This window comes from Capricornis sumatraensis, chromosome 4 (genome assembly GCF_032405125.1).
Source record: "Capricornis sumatraensis isolate serow.1 chromosome 4, serow.2, whole genome shotgun sequence".
NCBI classification, from domain to species: Eukaryota; Metazoa; Chordata; class Mammalia; order Artiodactyla; family Bovidae; genus Capricornis; species Capricornis sumatraensis.
The window spans coordinates 91789207-91805920 of NC_091072.1; the positions used below are offsets into that span (position 1 = coordinate 91789207).

Here is a 16714-nt window from a genome sequence, read left to right on the forward strand (position 1 = left end):
GGCTGTTGGGGCATTTGAGCTTCTTCTAAATGAGCTTCTTCCAAATGCCCTCTTTGCCCCCAGTCTGCATGCTAATTCTAGATTCTTAAACTTTCTCCTTTAGTGGTGGGAAGAAGATAACAATTAGCCTTCACAGACACTCAGGAAAGTGATGAGAGGAAGAGATTGAGAAATCTTTTAGAAATAAATATTGGTGATACTTGTAGCACCCAAAGTAAGAGAGTAAAGCACACCTCAATGGTTGCTATTGATACTTAACTGCATTTCTCTTTATCTGCCCCAGTATATTCAAACTGGCTGGTCATCTCGAAATCTACAGGCTTCCCTGGTGGCTCAGGTAGTAAAGAATCCACCTGCAGTGCAGGAGACCTGGGTTCAGTCCCTGGGTTGGGAAGAATCGCTGGAGAACGGAACAGCTACCCACTCCAGTGTTCTGGCCTGGAGAACTCCATGGACTGTACAGTCCATGGGGTCGCAAAGAGCTGGACACACCTAAATCATTTTCTCTACCTCAAATGGGAAATGGGAAGGATACAGATTCCTCTTGAATAAATAAGCAAATAAATGGATGTTGTTCCTTCCTGGGACCTCTTAGTTGAGTCTTCACTGAGGACAACAGCAAGGCCAAAGATAGGAGCTCAGGGTCTATGACACTGCCTGAGCCACAGCTGACCCACCAGGAGCATTAAGAAGAGAGGGAGGAAGTGGGACAAGGCACCAGATTTCCTCCGGTGCTGCCTGGGACGTGTGGAAAGAGCTGGGAGGAGAGGAAGGGCCCAGAAAGGGCAGGCTTGCCTTTATCAAGTGGCCCCAGCTGAAACTGACCAGGGCTGTTTGGGGAACCTTCTTCACACATGAATTTCTAGAAGCCCAGAGGGCCCAGAGAAATCAAAATTTTACTGTCTTCTCCAGATTGTCTATGGTGATTATTCTGAGTTGGAAGATCAAGTTTTTGTAAAAGGTTTACTGCCCAGATTCCTCTTGGGAAAGTAGAGAAGACCAGGAAGATCAAGTTAAGGCAGAACCAGGAAGGAATTACTGGGTTTCTATGGGGCCATCCCAACTTTCAGCTCTACAGAGACTCAAAATGTGTTAAATATGTGATTAACAAATTGGACTCGGGCCTGAGGACCTTGTAGTTCTACCCACATCACAGCAGCTGTAGCTAATTGTGTGTGTGCAGGCTGGGGAGCCACCGTGGGGCAGAATCAAGCAGAAAAAAGTGACTTCACTGAGCCATCCCACAAACTTCCCCTAATGCTTATGTTTTCTTTGCTCCTAGCTAGCCCTTCCCACCTTTTTCTAAAACTTCCAGAAAGGATTATAGTCATTAGCTACTTAGTATGAATAGATACTATCTCTTCAGAGGCTATTTCCATTTTAACCTCATCTCTAACTGAAGGCTTCCCAGACTGTTGAAGGAATTTTAAGAATATATTTAAGAACAAATAGCGATTCTTTGCTTTTCAAAAATTAGTCAGTCCTAGTCAAATCACAGCTCTTTACAGGGTTGAGAGTCAAGTAGTACACAGTGCTTTCCTCTCTACTGCTAGGCTAGCTCACTTCTCTGTTGCTTGGCCAACATCTGAACCCACCTTCTCTCTGTTCCAGCACTCCCTATTCTCCTCCTCTTCTCTGAATCCGCCACATGATCCAGAAAGTAGAGTCATCTTTGGTGCAGCTGGGACCTCTTGGGTCCCCCTGTTTCAACTCTGTGCTCAGCATTCAGTCCAGTTGGTTGTGGTCAAGACCATTCTGGTTGTGAGATATTTTGCATATCAATCCTACTACTGCGCCTTTAAGTGTTCTTTTTACCCACTGACCTTACAAATTAAGGTACCTGCCACCTCCTCCATGTCAACAGCCATCACAGCTAACTGAAGTCTTTCCTGAAATCTATTACTGCCAGCCATGAATGGAAAAACAAAAAACCTGCTGAATAATTGTTGTCATTCAGTCACTAAGTCATGTCCAACTCTTTGCAGCCCCATAAACTGCAGCACATCAGGCTTCCCTGTCCTTCACTATCTCTCAGAGTTTGCTCAAACTCATGTCCATTGAGTCAGTGATGCTATACAACTATCTCATCTTCTGTCACCCCCTTCTCCTCTTGCCCTCAATCTTTCCCAGGATCAAGGTCTTTTCCAACAAGTTGGCTATTCGCATCAGGCAACCAAAGTATTGGAGCTTCAGCTTTAGCGCCAGTCCTTCCAATGAATATTCAGGGTTGATTTCCTTTAGGACTGATTGACTGGTTTGATCTCCTTGCTGTCCAAGGGATTCTCAATAGTCTTCACCAACACCACAATTCAAAAGCATCAATTCTTCGGCGCTCCACCTTTTCTATGGTCCAGCTCTCACATCCGTGCATGAACTGCTAGAAAAACCACAGTTTTGACTATAGTGACCTTTGTCGCAAAATGATGTCTCTGCTTTGTGATATGCTGCCTAGGTTTGTCATGGCTTTTCTTCCCAGGAGCAAGCGTGTCTTAATTTCATGGCTGCCGTCACTATCTGCAGTGATTTTGGAGCCCAGAGAATAAAATCTGCTGAATAATAAACTCTGGAAAAAAATAAAGTTGGGGAAAAAAGAGATCCTTCAACTTTACTATACCTAAGAATTACCTGGAGAATATGTCTGAAATGTAGATTTCTAGTCTTTATCTTCAGCAATTCTGACTCCATAGATCTGGGATGTTTCAGAAATCTATATTTTTAACTTGCTTCCTAGGTAAATTTGATGAGATGCTATCCGAATCACACTTAAGAGATACCAAACTCGATTGTTACTGTGAATTACACACTGTTGCCTGTGGGTAGGATGTCTGTTCTTTACCAGAAGCTTAGTTTATCAGGATTTTACATCGGTTCTCACAGCTTTAACTACAGATGATGACGATACAAGTATTCCTGATGCCTTATCATTGATTGCGGCTCCATTCTTCCTCATCTTCTATAAACACCTTCTTTCTTATTTTGAAATTACAGAGTCTGTCATCCCCAGTAGTGGAACATTTCACGTAAAGCTCCCTAAGAAACACAGTGTGGAACTTGGAATAACCATAAGCTGTAAGTAGAAGTGACTTTTTTTTTAATTTAGAATTTTAAGGAGACATTAGAAAGTTGTCTTGTCAAATGGTTTACAGGTGTGGCCAGCATCTTAAGCATCATTGCCAAGTTTCACCTAATGATGCAAAAGTGTGGAGCCAGTCACTCACTCACCAAAACTTAATAGCCGTGTGAATGGGGCAAGTTACTAGGTTTCTTCAGTCTTAGATTTCTTCCCCTGTTGAATGGAAATAAGGATATCTGCAAAATATCCTAATTTTGTAAATTATTCAAAGTATTAAATAAAATAACATATTTATATACCTGATATAGCCCCCGGCAAACAGTAAGTACCCAATAATATGTGACTCACACACACCACATGAATAATTACATGAGCATATGAAGGCATAGAGGCTCTCTATATTTTAGTATATTGCAGATTGTTTTCACAATAATCTATTGAGACTCTCTTTCCATCTGTCCACTATGCATCTGTAATCCATTCGCAAGAATAAAATCATGTCATTTTCTTCAGTAACTTCCTGAATTCCTCCATGGCACAAGGTGCCTGGGTAACCAAGCCAAAAAGAAAAGCAGAACATATAAATGTGTTTAATTCCCTCTTTTTCTCAGACTCTAGATTTATAACTGCTTTGGTAAAACAACTTCAAAAATTTCAGCCCCACTGGAATTCTATAGAATGGAAATTGAGGTTTCTGTGCTTTTAATATCCATAAGCTAAGTCCATCCATAAATGCTCCAAGAAAATGAAGGGAATGATTAAGTCATGAAGACCAAAGGAGACTTAGAAGCAACATATGTGACCAAGGGGTGTCCGCACCGGAGAGCGTGATGGGGCTCAATAAAGGCACCTCACTGTGCTCTGTCAGATAGCGTTTACATCAGTGGCTAAGGCAAAAACAAAGAGCTCTCAAATGGCCGCATGAAATGGGATCTGTCCAAGTCAATGCTAACAGTATAAATTTAACACTGAAAAGGAAGCCTTCCTAATAAGTGATAAATCACACATACCTAATGCATGCAGCACCAGAAATAGCACTACTGTAATACAGAATCAATGTTAAGACCAATAAGCCATATATATGGGAGCCTATATCTCCCCCAGTGCCCTTAAATGGAGAGAAAAGGAGGACTGATGTATGTGGTGTGTCTCTGTAGCATAAGCAGAAAGATGAAAGAGGATTTCGGAGACTCCAGACCTGTTCTAGGTGCCGCTAAAGTCATTTGTGCTTTTCCTTGGGTCAGTAACCCCTCAGTTTATTCATTACGAAGCAAAGATGGTGTGCCGTTGTTCTGTCAACAGCTGTGCTTGCTGAGAATGAGAGAGAGTTCATCAGAACTTACTACTCTAAAAATACTTGGGGCTGTGGGTGGCTTCTGCAACCCCCCATGTAACTTTAACCCTGCTCTCATTTACTGTGTTTATTCCATTCCATTCGTTCAGTCCATCTAATTAGCCATGCAAGTGGTACTCCTGGGAGCTGGGCAGTGCATAGCTTGCTGGCTGCATGCTGAGGCCCTGCCTTCACCACGGTCTTTCCTCCCCTCCATCATTCAGCAAAGATACTGAGTGCTGAGGCCCAGGCTGTTTCGAGTCTTAAAAGTGCTCACTACTGGTGCACATACAGAAGACACCTACTCCTCGGAAGCTGCTGTTACCACATGTTTTGACACACTTATTTTACTCTCGATTTCACTCTCAAATTTTACTTAAGAGAATGGTCTTTTTTAATGCAATAGATGTATTCTTTTTCTGAAGAGCAACTTTATTTTTCTTTTCCATTATGGTTTATCACAGGGTATTGAATATAGTGTCCAGTGCTATACTGCAGTGCCTTGTTGTTGTTTATCCATTCTGTATGTAATATCTGCACCTGCTAATCCCAAACTCCCCATCTACCCCTCCCCCAGCCCCCATTGCCCTTGGCAAGCACAAGTATGTTCTCCACATCTTTAAGTCTGTTTCATTGATAAGTTCGTGTCGTATTTTAGATTCTACATATGAAAGATATCATGTGGTATTTGCTTTCTCTTTCTGACTTACTGCACTTAATATGATAAGGTCTAGGTCCATCCATGTAGCTGCAAATGGCATTATTTTGTTCTTATTTATGGTTGAGTAGTAGTCATGGGCAGGGGAGCCTGGTAGGCTGCAGTCCATGGGATCGCGAAGAGTCGGACACAACTGAGCGACTTCACTTTCACTTTTCACTTTCCTGCACTGGAGAAGGAAATGGCAACCCACTCCAGAGTTCTTGCCTGGAGAATCCCAGGGATGGGGGAGCCTGGTGGGCTGCCATCTATGGGGTCGCACAGAGTCAGACACGACCCAAGCGACTTAGCAGCAGCAGCAATATCCCATTGTGTATATACACCACATCCTCTTTATCCATTCATCCATCAATGGTCATTGAGGTTGTTTCCATGTCTTGGTTATTAGTGCTGCTATGAACATAGGGATGTATCTTTTCGAATTAGAGTTTTGCCCAGATACATGCCCAGGAGTAGGACTGCAGGATCATGTGGCAACTTACAGTAGATTTATTCTTAAAAATTAATATACGTAAAAATATAATTTAACTATAAAGGAGAGTATCCCTTTAAAAACTAATCCTGTGATAAGTTCTTTTTTTAAGTCAGTATTTTTCATGCTCAGTTTGTTTCAGGTGTGGCCATGTACACACAACTACAAAATATTTTTTTCACATAGAGAATCATATAAAATTATACTTTATGATGATGTTATATATGTACTAATTACTACTTCTTCTAAAACTGATTTTAATACGTCATGAAAAAAAACCCAAAACCCAGACAAGAACTTCCTGAATTTTAGCAGCTGTGAGCTAAAGCTGTTCACGGTTAACAGTGGTGAACTAAAGCTATTCATGGAAGCTAAAGTCCTGTGCTGTTCCTGGATGGAGAAATGATACATAAGTTTGTCGCACATGCCTATCAGCCCTTCCAGAGCTCCAGCTCCATTTACACAGCTAATCGTCACCATCCTGAGTTTGTGTCTTCCTGTAGAAAATACTCAGATTTTGCCAGTTGAGAAAGCAGAATTTGCTAAAGGAAAAACACGGGATCCATTTCCTTGTTATGGAATAGCAAATTCCTGAGGTCTAGCACAGTTCCTGGCACACACAAGGTGCTTGTTTAACTCCTGTCTTTGTTGAGGGGGTGAATGAGGAGTCTGTCTGGACACAGTGTTGTTCTAACCCGTGTGCACTCCAGGACATGAGCCTCTGACGGAGATGAGGAATGCAGACGTATATGCCGAGGCTACTGCATGAACCGAAGAGGCGAGAATGTAGAAAATGACCACTAGCAAGGACTCAGAGCCCCAAGTGCCCCACTTTCCAGCCCTCTTGACCTCTCTGTACTGAGTTTCTTTGTCTATAACAGGGAGTACTCGGTACATTCTCTGTAGCATTATTGTGAAGATTAAATAAGTTGCTACATGTAAGGTACCCAGAATACATTGTGAACCGTAATGAATGTTACTTATTATAATAATCAATTTTTCTTTTCCTCATAGAACCTCATGAAATATTTTAAACAAATCACTACCTCACAAAATTTAGTGCTGATCATAATTATCCTACCTGAATAGGAAATCAAAGGACCCTCCTGTCATACAGTTACGTAGGCATGGTAGGAAAACTAAGGCACTACAGGGGTTCATGGGTGTTTCTCACTATCTTTATACAAAGTCCTCTTTCTGTATCTGCATCTTGTGAAAGCTCTGAGTAGTGGGAAGCAGGACTCCTTCTTGGGAGACATGCCTTCAGACCCTTCTCACTTGGCTTAAGGCTCACTCTTCATACCTAATTGACTGAGAAATGAGTCCCTCTGAGTTTGGATGTGGTGAGCAGTTTTAGACTAATTTTCTTAAGTTCCTGATGAGCCATTCATAGCACATTAGCATCAGGCATTACTTTTATTGATGTTATTGCTATAATATGGAGTCATTTATAATGGCAAATAAAGCAGAACAGCTTAGCAGAAGGGTGCAGTTTGGGACCCAAAGCAGCATCCCAAAGCTCTGACACCTCAGCCAATCAGAAACCAGAGCCCATACCTTTCAACACAGCTCACCTGCCCTTCAAGTCAGAGATCTCTGGTTGTCTCTGCCACGTCTGGTTGTCAGTAAAGACCTTTTGGTATGGATGTTTTCTTTTGAGGTTTTATTACATAAGAGTTTTATCTGCTTTGTACCAGGCACGGCAGTAAATAGTTTATGTGTGTTTTCTCATTTCATCCTGAAAGTGGCCTTATAACATCTGTGCCCATTTTACAAAGAGGAAAGTAAGACTCGGCCGGATAACCTGCCCAAAGACCCAGAGCTAATAAAAGGCCAAACAGGGATTTAAACCCTTTCTGTCTGACTTCACGTTGGCTGTGCTGTCAGACTACCACCCATCCCTGTCGCCCTCTGATTGATGAATCTTCCTGGATCCTAAATCACAAAAGCAAAAGACAGCATTTGGGGAGCACAGTTAATTTGTCAACTTTCCTTTTTAGTTGACTAGAGTGTTTGTAGGAGCAAAGGCTTGCTTTATTTTTTGTAAAATCATAAAGCGGCTTTTCTTACAAGCACAATAAATCTGTCATTTTTGCCTTAAATTTCAAATGTATTTAGAAGAGAAAGTTCATGTTTTTTGGCCAATTTTGCTAAAAACTCTCCTCACTGCTCCATCTCGAATCAAATAACTTGTTTTTCTTGTTAGGTAGTATATATTTTAATGTATTTGTATATATGATTATAATGAAACTAAAACTGAATGATTGTGTGAGTATGTGTGTGTGTGTGATTACATCTCCAATGTAGTTTGGACAGTTTATCAGGCCCTTTGAGCGAAGTCCTTTGACTAGCAGAGTAAGTCCCATGAATGACTAGACATTATAGAATGCTCTTGGAATGATTCACGTTTAATTAGCTTCGGACTTCAAGATATTTCACCTATCTTCAGATACAGAAAAAGTATTTTAAACAAAAGATAGGAACTATCATTTTCTACCTCTTCCAACAACTGTTTGAGAAGAAAAGAAGCCACAGTCACTGTAAAAACCAGTTTCTTTCTGACAGTGACAGACAACCAGTGATTTTAAAACTTGAGGAGTCAATAGATGAGAGCTTGACCACATGCATTTAGCTGTGTTCCTACCCCATATCTTCATTTTAAAATGGCACTGTAAGCTTTTTCAAGAGGCAAAAACCCATAAGGTGGAGAGGAAGTGAAAAAATAGATAACAACAACCAAATTTGAAAGTGGCAAAGAAGATGGAAAAAGATTAAAGAAGCAGAAGGAAAAGCTGACAATGCACCTGATTTGCGTTCTGAACTCCCGACAAGTCTGAGTGGTGGAATCAGGATGCGAGAGCTAAGAAGACAAGGGGACTGACTGAACCTCTGTCAAGAATCAGTGAGTCCCAGGACTTCCCTGGTGGTCCAGTGGTTAAGACGTCTCCTTCCAGTGCAAGGGGTGCAGGTCGAGTCCCTGGTCAGGGAGCTAAGATTCCACATGCCTTGCAGCCAAAAAACCAAAGCATAAAACAGAAACCGTATGGTAACAAATTCAATAAAGACTTTTAAAATGGTCCACATCAAAAAAAAAAAAAAGTCTTAAAAAATGAACAGAATGAATGAGTCCCTTAGATGCCTTCCCCGACTCAGAACCACCAACCATCCCTCCCATTCCTGGCAAGCCCAGTTTTATCCTCTTGAAAATGTGAACGGGAGGGTCTCTGGATGGGGAGGCATAGCTGAGTGTCCCAGTCCTGCTCTGAAAGCAGAGACCCAGTGAAACACTGAATGCGGAGGCTGCTATTCTTCTCCCTGAAGCTCTAAGAAGCCAGGTAGCCAGGCTTAATCCCCTCTGAGCAGAAGGAAGAACCAAGGCCATCTGACCCAAAGAGACAATCTGGCCAGGACTCTAGAGTGACTGCCGTTACTCCAGGAGCCCCACTCTGGAGCACCAGGCTTTCAAACAGCCACTGTGCAGGGCCATCTGTAATGTGAGCAGACAGCTAAGAAAAACACAAACACTTGGAAGAAAGAATCTAAGATGCAAGACCATCACCAAAAACAAAGAGAAAACACAGAAACAGCACATGCAAGAAGAAAAAAACTTTAAAAAAGAAAACAAAAAAAACACTCATTAACATCATCTGTATCGATGGATGGGTGGCACTGAATACTGTTAGTCAGTAGCCACTAGACAGGGAACAAACAGCTCTTGAAAAGTAAGAATATGGCAGAGATAATGAAGTTCAACAGAAATATTGGATAGTAATGCCGAAGATTTCTAGAAATTAGAATGAAACAACAAATAATGAAGACTAGAGACAGGAGAATTATACAAAATGAGCCCAAATAACACAATATGCAAATAATGGGCATTACGAAAAGAAAGAGGAGACAAAAGTACAAGGATATACTGTCAGAGACTACCCTGGCGGTCTAGTGGTTCAGATTCTGCACTTTCACTGTAGGGAGTGTAGGTTTGATCCCTGGTCAGGGAGCTAAGATCCCATATACCCAGTGATGTGGCCAAAAATTGAAGGAAAAAAAAAGGAAATATTATCATAAGTTTTCTAGAATTGGTGGATACAAGTTTCCAAAAAGATGGATGAAAACAGACCCACAACCAAGGCACATCATCATGAGATTTGAAAACACTGGGAGAAAAAGACAATCCTACAGGCTTCCAGGGTCAGGGGTTGAGGGTGGGGGGATGTTTTCGCACAGTGTATCAGAATACAATAAATAAAGAGATGGGAATACCAAACCACCTTACCTGCCTCCTGGGAAACCTGTATGTAGGTCAAGAAGTAACAGTTAGAACTGGACATGGAACAATGGAGTGGTTCCAAACTTGGAAAGGAGTACGTCAAAGCTGTATATTGTCACCCAGCTTATTTAACTTATATGCAGAGTACATCATGAGAAACGCTGGGCTGGAAGAAGCACAAGCTGGAATCAAGATTGCCGGGAGAAATATCAATAACCTCAGATATGCAGATGACACCACCCTTATGGCAGAAAGTGAAGAAGAACTAAAGAGCCTCTTGATGAAAGTGAAAGTGGAGAGTGAAAAAGTTGGCTTAAAGCTCAACATTCAGAAAACGAAGATCACGGCATCCAACCCCATGATTTCAGGGCAAATAGATGGGGAGACAGTGGAAGCAGTGGCTGACTTTGTTTTTCTGGGCTCCAAAATCACTGCAGATGGTGACTGCAGCCATGAAATTAAAAGACACGTACTCCTTGGAAGGAAAGTTATGACCAACCTGGATAGCATATTGAAAAGCAGAGACATTACTTTGTCAACAAAGGTCCGTCTAGTCAAGGCTATGGTTTTTCCAGTGCTCATGTATGGATGTGAGAGTTGCACTATAAAGAAAGCTGAGCACCGAAGAATCAATGCTTTTGAACTGTGGTGTTGGAGAAGACTCTTGAGAGTCCCTTGGACTACAAGGAGATCCAACCAGTCCATCCTAAAGGAAATCAGTCCTGGGTTTTCATTGGAAGGACTGATGCTGAAGCTGAAACTCCAATACTTTGGCCACCTCATGTGAAGAGCTGACTCATTTGAAAAGACCCTGATGCTGGGAAAGATTGAGGGCAGGAAGAGAAGGGGCTGACAGAAGATGAGATGGCTGGATGGCATCACCGACTCAATGGACATGGGTTTGGGTGAACTCTGGGTGTTGGTGATGGACAGGGAGGCCTGGCATACTGCAGTTTATAGGGTCGCAAAGAGTCTGACATGACTGAGCGACTGAACTGAACTGATGGTTTTTCCAGTAGTTATGTAGGGACGTGAGAGCTGGACAGTAATAAAGGTTGAGCACACTCTGGGAGATAATGAAGGACAGGAAAGCCTGGTGCTCAGCCTTTTTTATTGTCCAGCCTGGCGTGCTTCAGTCCATGGGTTACAAAGAGTTGGACACAACTGAGCGACTGAACAACAACAACCAAAATGACAGGCCTCTCAACCCATAGCAATTCTGGAATCTAGAAACCAATGGAAGAGTGCCTTCAAAGTTCTGCAGAAAAGGAATTTATAGCCTAGAATTCACCATCTAGCAAATTTGAAAATACAACAAAGACAACTATGAAGGATTCAAAATACTCTCCTCCCCTGCGCTCTTCCTCGGGAAGCTATTAGAGAATGCGTTGTTGTTGTTTAGTCCCTAAGCCATGTCTGACTGTTCTGTGACCCCGTGGACTGTAGCCCTCCGGGCTCCTCTGTGTACCAATCACCAAAAGAGTAAAGCCAGAAGGTGGGAGACCTGGATTCAGGAGGCAAGGGCTTCAAGGATACAAGAGGGAAGTGTTAAAAGATAAAATAAGGCATATTAAAATTTTTAAAGTCTATTTGAGCAAAAACTTAATTCATATCTTACAGTGTCAAACCAGAAGTAGTTAGAAATGCTTTCCGAACAGGAGTCCGGAGATAGACATATACAGGAAGAATGGAGGCAAAGAAAGGAAATGATTTGATCGGCTATAAAACCTAGTTGGCTGCTTGTGACTGGTTGTCCTTAGTATTTTGATTCATAACCTTGTAAAAGCTTAGATTTTGGTTGGCTTCCATGGGCCAAGAAAGACAGATGAGATTGTTGGATGGTGTCACTGACTCAATGGACATGAGTTTGAGCAAGTTCTGGGAGTTGGTGATGGACAGGGAAGCTTGGCATGCTGCAGTCCATGGGATCACAAAGAGTTGGACACAACTGAGGGACTGAACTGAACTGATATGATATCACTTTATGTGCCATGCTAAGTCGCTTCAGTCATGTCCGACTCTGTGTGACCTTATGAACTGTACCCCGCCAGGCTCCTCTGTCCATGGGATTCTCCAGGCAAGAATACTGGAATTGATTGCCATTCCCTTCTCCAGGGAACCTTCCCCACCCAGAGATCGAACCAGCATGTCTTAAGCCTAACCCACTTTGGCAGGCAGGTTCTTTAACACTAGTGCCACCTGGAAAGCCCAATATCACTTTATATATAGAATCTAGAGTATGATACAAATGAACCTATTATGAAACAGAAACAGACTCATGGACATAGAGAACAGACTGGTCGTTGCTGAGTGAGGAGAGGGCTGGGGAAGGGATGGAATGGGAGGTTGGGGTTAGCAGATGTAAGCTTTCATATATAGGATGAATAAACTAGGTCCTACCGTATAGCCCAGGGAACAATATTCAACAACCTGTGATAAGCCATATGGAAAGGAATATTAAGAAAAAATGTGCATATATGTATAACTGAATCACTTTGCTGTATAGCAGAAATTAATACAACATTGTAAATCAACTGTACTTCAATAAAAGTTTTTAAAAAGGAAAAACATGATGCTAGGGTGTGCAAACCATGGCTGAGCCCTCAAAGCCCAAATCCATGGCCACCTTTAAACGGGCACAGTAAGCATGGGAGTGACAGTGTCAGGGGCTCTTACAGATTTGGACCCACTTCTGGGTTCAGTTTCATCACTCCGGTGGCCATCCACTCTGATGAACCTTTCAAACCTCAAGTTGGAACTTGATTAAAAGAGAAACAGAAGAAGGTAGTAAACATGAAATGGCCGCCATACATGCTGCTGCTGCTAAGTCGCTTTGCCCAGAGACAGCAGCCCACCAGGCTCTGCCGTCCCTGGGATTCTCTAGGCAAGAACACTGGAGTGGGTTGCCGTTTCCTTCTCCAATGCATGAAAGTAAAAAGTGAAAGTGAAGTCGCTCAGTCATGTCTGACTCCTAGCGACCCCATGGACTGCAGCCTGCCAGGCTCCTCCGTCCATGGGATTTTCCAGGCAAGAGTACTGGAGGGGGTGCCATTGCCTTCTCCAATGTCTGTAGATCATTTGAAGTTTCAAACCTCTCTGCAAAGCTGTGTGGGTTTGTCCAGAGGTCAGTGTTATTTTCCTCTGTTAGAACGATGACAGAGATGAGTTTGATGTATTTTGTTGCCTATACTATTGTTTTGTTTTAGCCCATTTCAATGGACCATGAATTTTTTAAAAAACCAAAGGAAATATCAGATGCTCTTTGATGGTCACTAAAGCTTGGGAAAATACTGTATAAATTCATTGGCAGATGGTAGGAAAGCTGTATTTACTGGTCAAAGTTTTTGTTTTTGTGCTCTATGCCCAGAACAATTTGCTGTTCTGAAATATAACATGAGTAAAACTGCTGAGTGTTTATATTTCTCTGGTGAAATTATAGCAAATCGTTGAGTAGAGGTTTAAATCATGAATTAATTATAGTGAACAGAATGTTTTGCATTCTTTGCTAGAAGCTAAGAATAATGATTGGATGAAGTCCCATTAACATTTACTGTGGACTAACTCAGACAGTGGGTAAGGTATTGGTATATGTGTTTGCTTTTTCTTGCAATGATGTGTTGAGATATTAAACCATCTGTTCTTGTGCATAAACGTTTTCCTGGGATTCATAGGGGATTATGGGATATAATATGGTTCTATGATTATTATGGGGTGATCAGACTGTTTATAATAAAATTTTACTTTAGGGGCCTTTTAATGATCCTTAAAAGGAAATCACTCCAGGCTTCAATGTTGGCAAAACATCTCCTCTTGGAGGCATATTGTTGTTTACAAATGTTGGTATGGTTCATTTTAATCATAGAATTCCTAAATTAAATGTAAATTTTCTAGGTCAAGATGATACTTTTGTTCTTACATGTACTATAATTCATTTTGAGGATTAATTCTAAGATTAATTCCTAATTACTTTCATTATTATTATTTCATTATCACCAAGTGGAAATATTCATAAGAAAGGTTATAAGCCCATAACTGACCCCATGCAGAATAATAGTTTTAAACTCAATAAAAGTACATGTTTAGACTATGAATGTATATAAAAATATGTAGAATCAGTTCACATTTCTGAACATTTTTGGAGCACTCTAGGTATGAATTTGTGAACAAAACTTTAGGATTTACAGTCTGTCTAGCAGAAGATTTCCTTCTGGGGAAAAAAAAAAATTTACATCATTGATTCTCACCCACTTTCCACACAGTACACTTGAGTAGTATGACAGGGTCCCATAAAAGAGTGGCATCTCCTCACTGGTGAGGAGTGAAAAAAGTGGTAGGAGAAGGGGTTACATGTAAGTATCATCAAGCTGCTGCTGCTGCTAAGTCACTTCAGTCGTGTCCGACTCTGTGTGACCCCATGGACGGCAGCCCACCAGGCTCCCTCGTCCCTGGGATTCTCCAGGCAAGAACACTGGAGTGGGTTGCCATTTCCTTCTCCAATGCGTGAAAGTGAAAAGTGAAAGTGAAGTCGCTCAGTTGTGTCCGACTCTTCGCAACCCCATGGACTGCAGCCCGCCAGGCTCCCTTGTCCATGGGGACCCCCAAATTGCTTTTAATACTATACTGTTGGACTCTTCACTCTTCACTCTGCTGAGAATCACAGAATGAAACGGATTTAATCCTGATGGACAGCTTTTCACTTGCTTTCTCCAGTTGCAAATTTAAAATAACTTTGCTTGCATTTTCAAGTTTCTAAGTACTTTAACACAAACATATTTTTATATCAAGAAGGGATAATGTGCACATTTTTAAATTCATTTACTGATTCTCTTTGCTTTGCATACAAATTGAGCTTGCACTAACGGTTGCTATAAAATGAGACTTGTACAGTAATGGGTGAATCATGAATATAAAGGTGTGACTGTTCTATCCTCATTATTACAGCACCATCCAGTAGAAAACCAGGAGACCCCCTGGTTATATCAGATATCAAGAAAGGCAGTGTGGCACACAGGTAAGAAAGGTGGGTTTACTGGTTCATCCCAGGGTATTTCTTAATTACAGCAGGAATGACTTCTTCCACACAAGGGACAACCTTGTTAATGGGCCATGGTATTCTCAGTATTTTCCAGGCAGCCACAACTAATTGATCATATTTGACATCCCTAATGTCAATGGCATGTAGAGCTTTTCCTCAGTGTCACTTTATTTTTGCACCTAGTGCAGATAACCATCACCTAAAGATGCTTTTTAGGGTCTTTCATGAGTCCAACATAGACATTCCTTCACTGATCATCTTCCACCCTTCACTTTTCCAGCTAAAAAAATGAAAGTGGCCCCAATTATGAGAGTCACCTCAATGCAAATAATAGATTTGGGGAGAGTTTTACTAGATCCTATAAGGTCCTCCCTAGTCAAGCCAACATCCTCCATTGAGCCTCAAACAATGTGTATGTCTCCTATTTGATCCATTGACCTTGAAAATCAAGGACTCTCAAACTTGCAATTTCACAGATCAAAATATTTTTAATTGATTAGAAATATTGATGTAAGACTATTAACTTTCTTTTTGTTTATCAGTTAAGGATTTTACAGATCTCATCTATTGTTACAGTCATTTCATTAGAGGAAAATTTTAGTACTCAAAAAGTAGGAAGGGCATTTCTTTAGGTATATAGGTATAGGTTCAGATACTGTGATAAGGAAACTCATAAATAGTTTGTTTCTCATACAGCAGTTGGCAGGTAGGCAGGCAACACAGGGCTGGAGAAGCACATCTGCCTGTCCAGCCCTTTCCAGCTTCCTCTGGTTGTTGTGATTTTCCAACCCTAGAGGGGAGCAGGGCTAGTGCCCAGAGAGTCTGGCATGTGCATCTTTAGGGGATGACCCAGAAGAAGGAAAGGATGAATGGAGACTAGGAAGCAGTTAGCAATCAGAATCATAGATATAATGCATAAAGGATGGTTCTTAAACATAACCTTCCTTACAAATATGTGTGCATATACATATAGAAGCACCTATAAGCAAATATACATTCTCATTGTTTTTTCTTATCTCATGATGGCCTTAAAAACTTTAAGACCTGCAGCAGTCCCTAACCAGTATGAGACCCCCTGGCCATTTTCCAGTTCACCTTTTCTCCCCACTGCAGCCACAGTGAGTTCCCTGGTGCAGGTGGAAATGCAGAGACACCAAAACCCTGACCTCCCCTAAGTCCATCCCACCTGACTCCCCCCACTCCCTCTACCCTCTCCTATATCTGGACTGCCAAGGACCAAAGGTGGTGCAACAACGCAAAGAAGCGTAAGGACACCTGGGCCGTGTAAACCCAGGCTCATTACACACCTTCCTGGGAACCTCAGAATTCCTGAGTGACACTTAAATGGTTGTCCTGATCTAATTAAAGAAAGTAAATAAAAATGTTTCTTAATAATCTGCAATTGAATGTCACAGCAGCCATCCAAAATAAGACTGCAGAAAGGGGATATATCAATAAAATGCATTTTTTCGAAGTTGAAGAATCATATTTCCCCTAAAGACTACCATAATGCTACTTTATGTTGAATGCCTTTTAAATAACCTAGTTAAGTGTTCATCATTAAGCATGCATTTGCTATGCCTTTACTAACAGAACAGGAACCTTGGAACTTGGGGATAAGTTACTCGCCATAGATAACATCCGACTGGACAACTGTTCCATGGAAGATGCAGTTCAGATCCTCCAGCAGTGTGAAGACCTGGTGAAGCTCAAAATCCGCAAAGATGAAGATAATTCAGGTATTGATCACCGCCGCAGTTAAGACTGATCTCTCTAACTGCCCATCTGTCACCAAAGATATTAGATCTTGGTG

At 41.5% G+C, this 16714-nt stretch overlaps 1 protein-coding gene across 4 annotated transcripts in view; it reads left to right on the forward strand.

Annotated features, from left to right (window-relative positions):
• The window catches only part of GRIP1 (glutamate receptor interacting protein 1), a 466465-nt gene that overhangs the window by 375821 nt on the left and 73930 nt on the right, over positions 1-16714 (forward strand). For all 4 annotated transcript variants that reach the window (XM_068969892.1, XM_068969893.1, XM_068969894.1 and 1 more), the window contains 3 exons: positions 2989-3069; positions 14808-14877; positions 16495-16640. In XM_068969892.1, coding sequence (XP_068825993.1) covers positions 2989-3069; positions 14808-14877; positions 16495-16640 — 297 coding nt within the window. The remainder of the gene's footprint in view (positions 1-2988; positions 3070-14807; positions 14878-16494; positions 16641-16714) is intronic.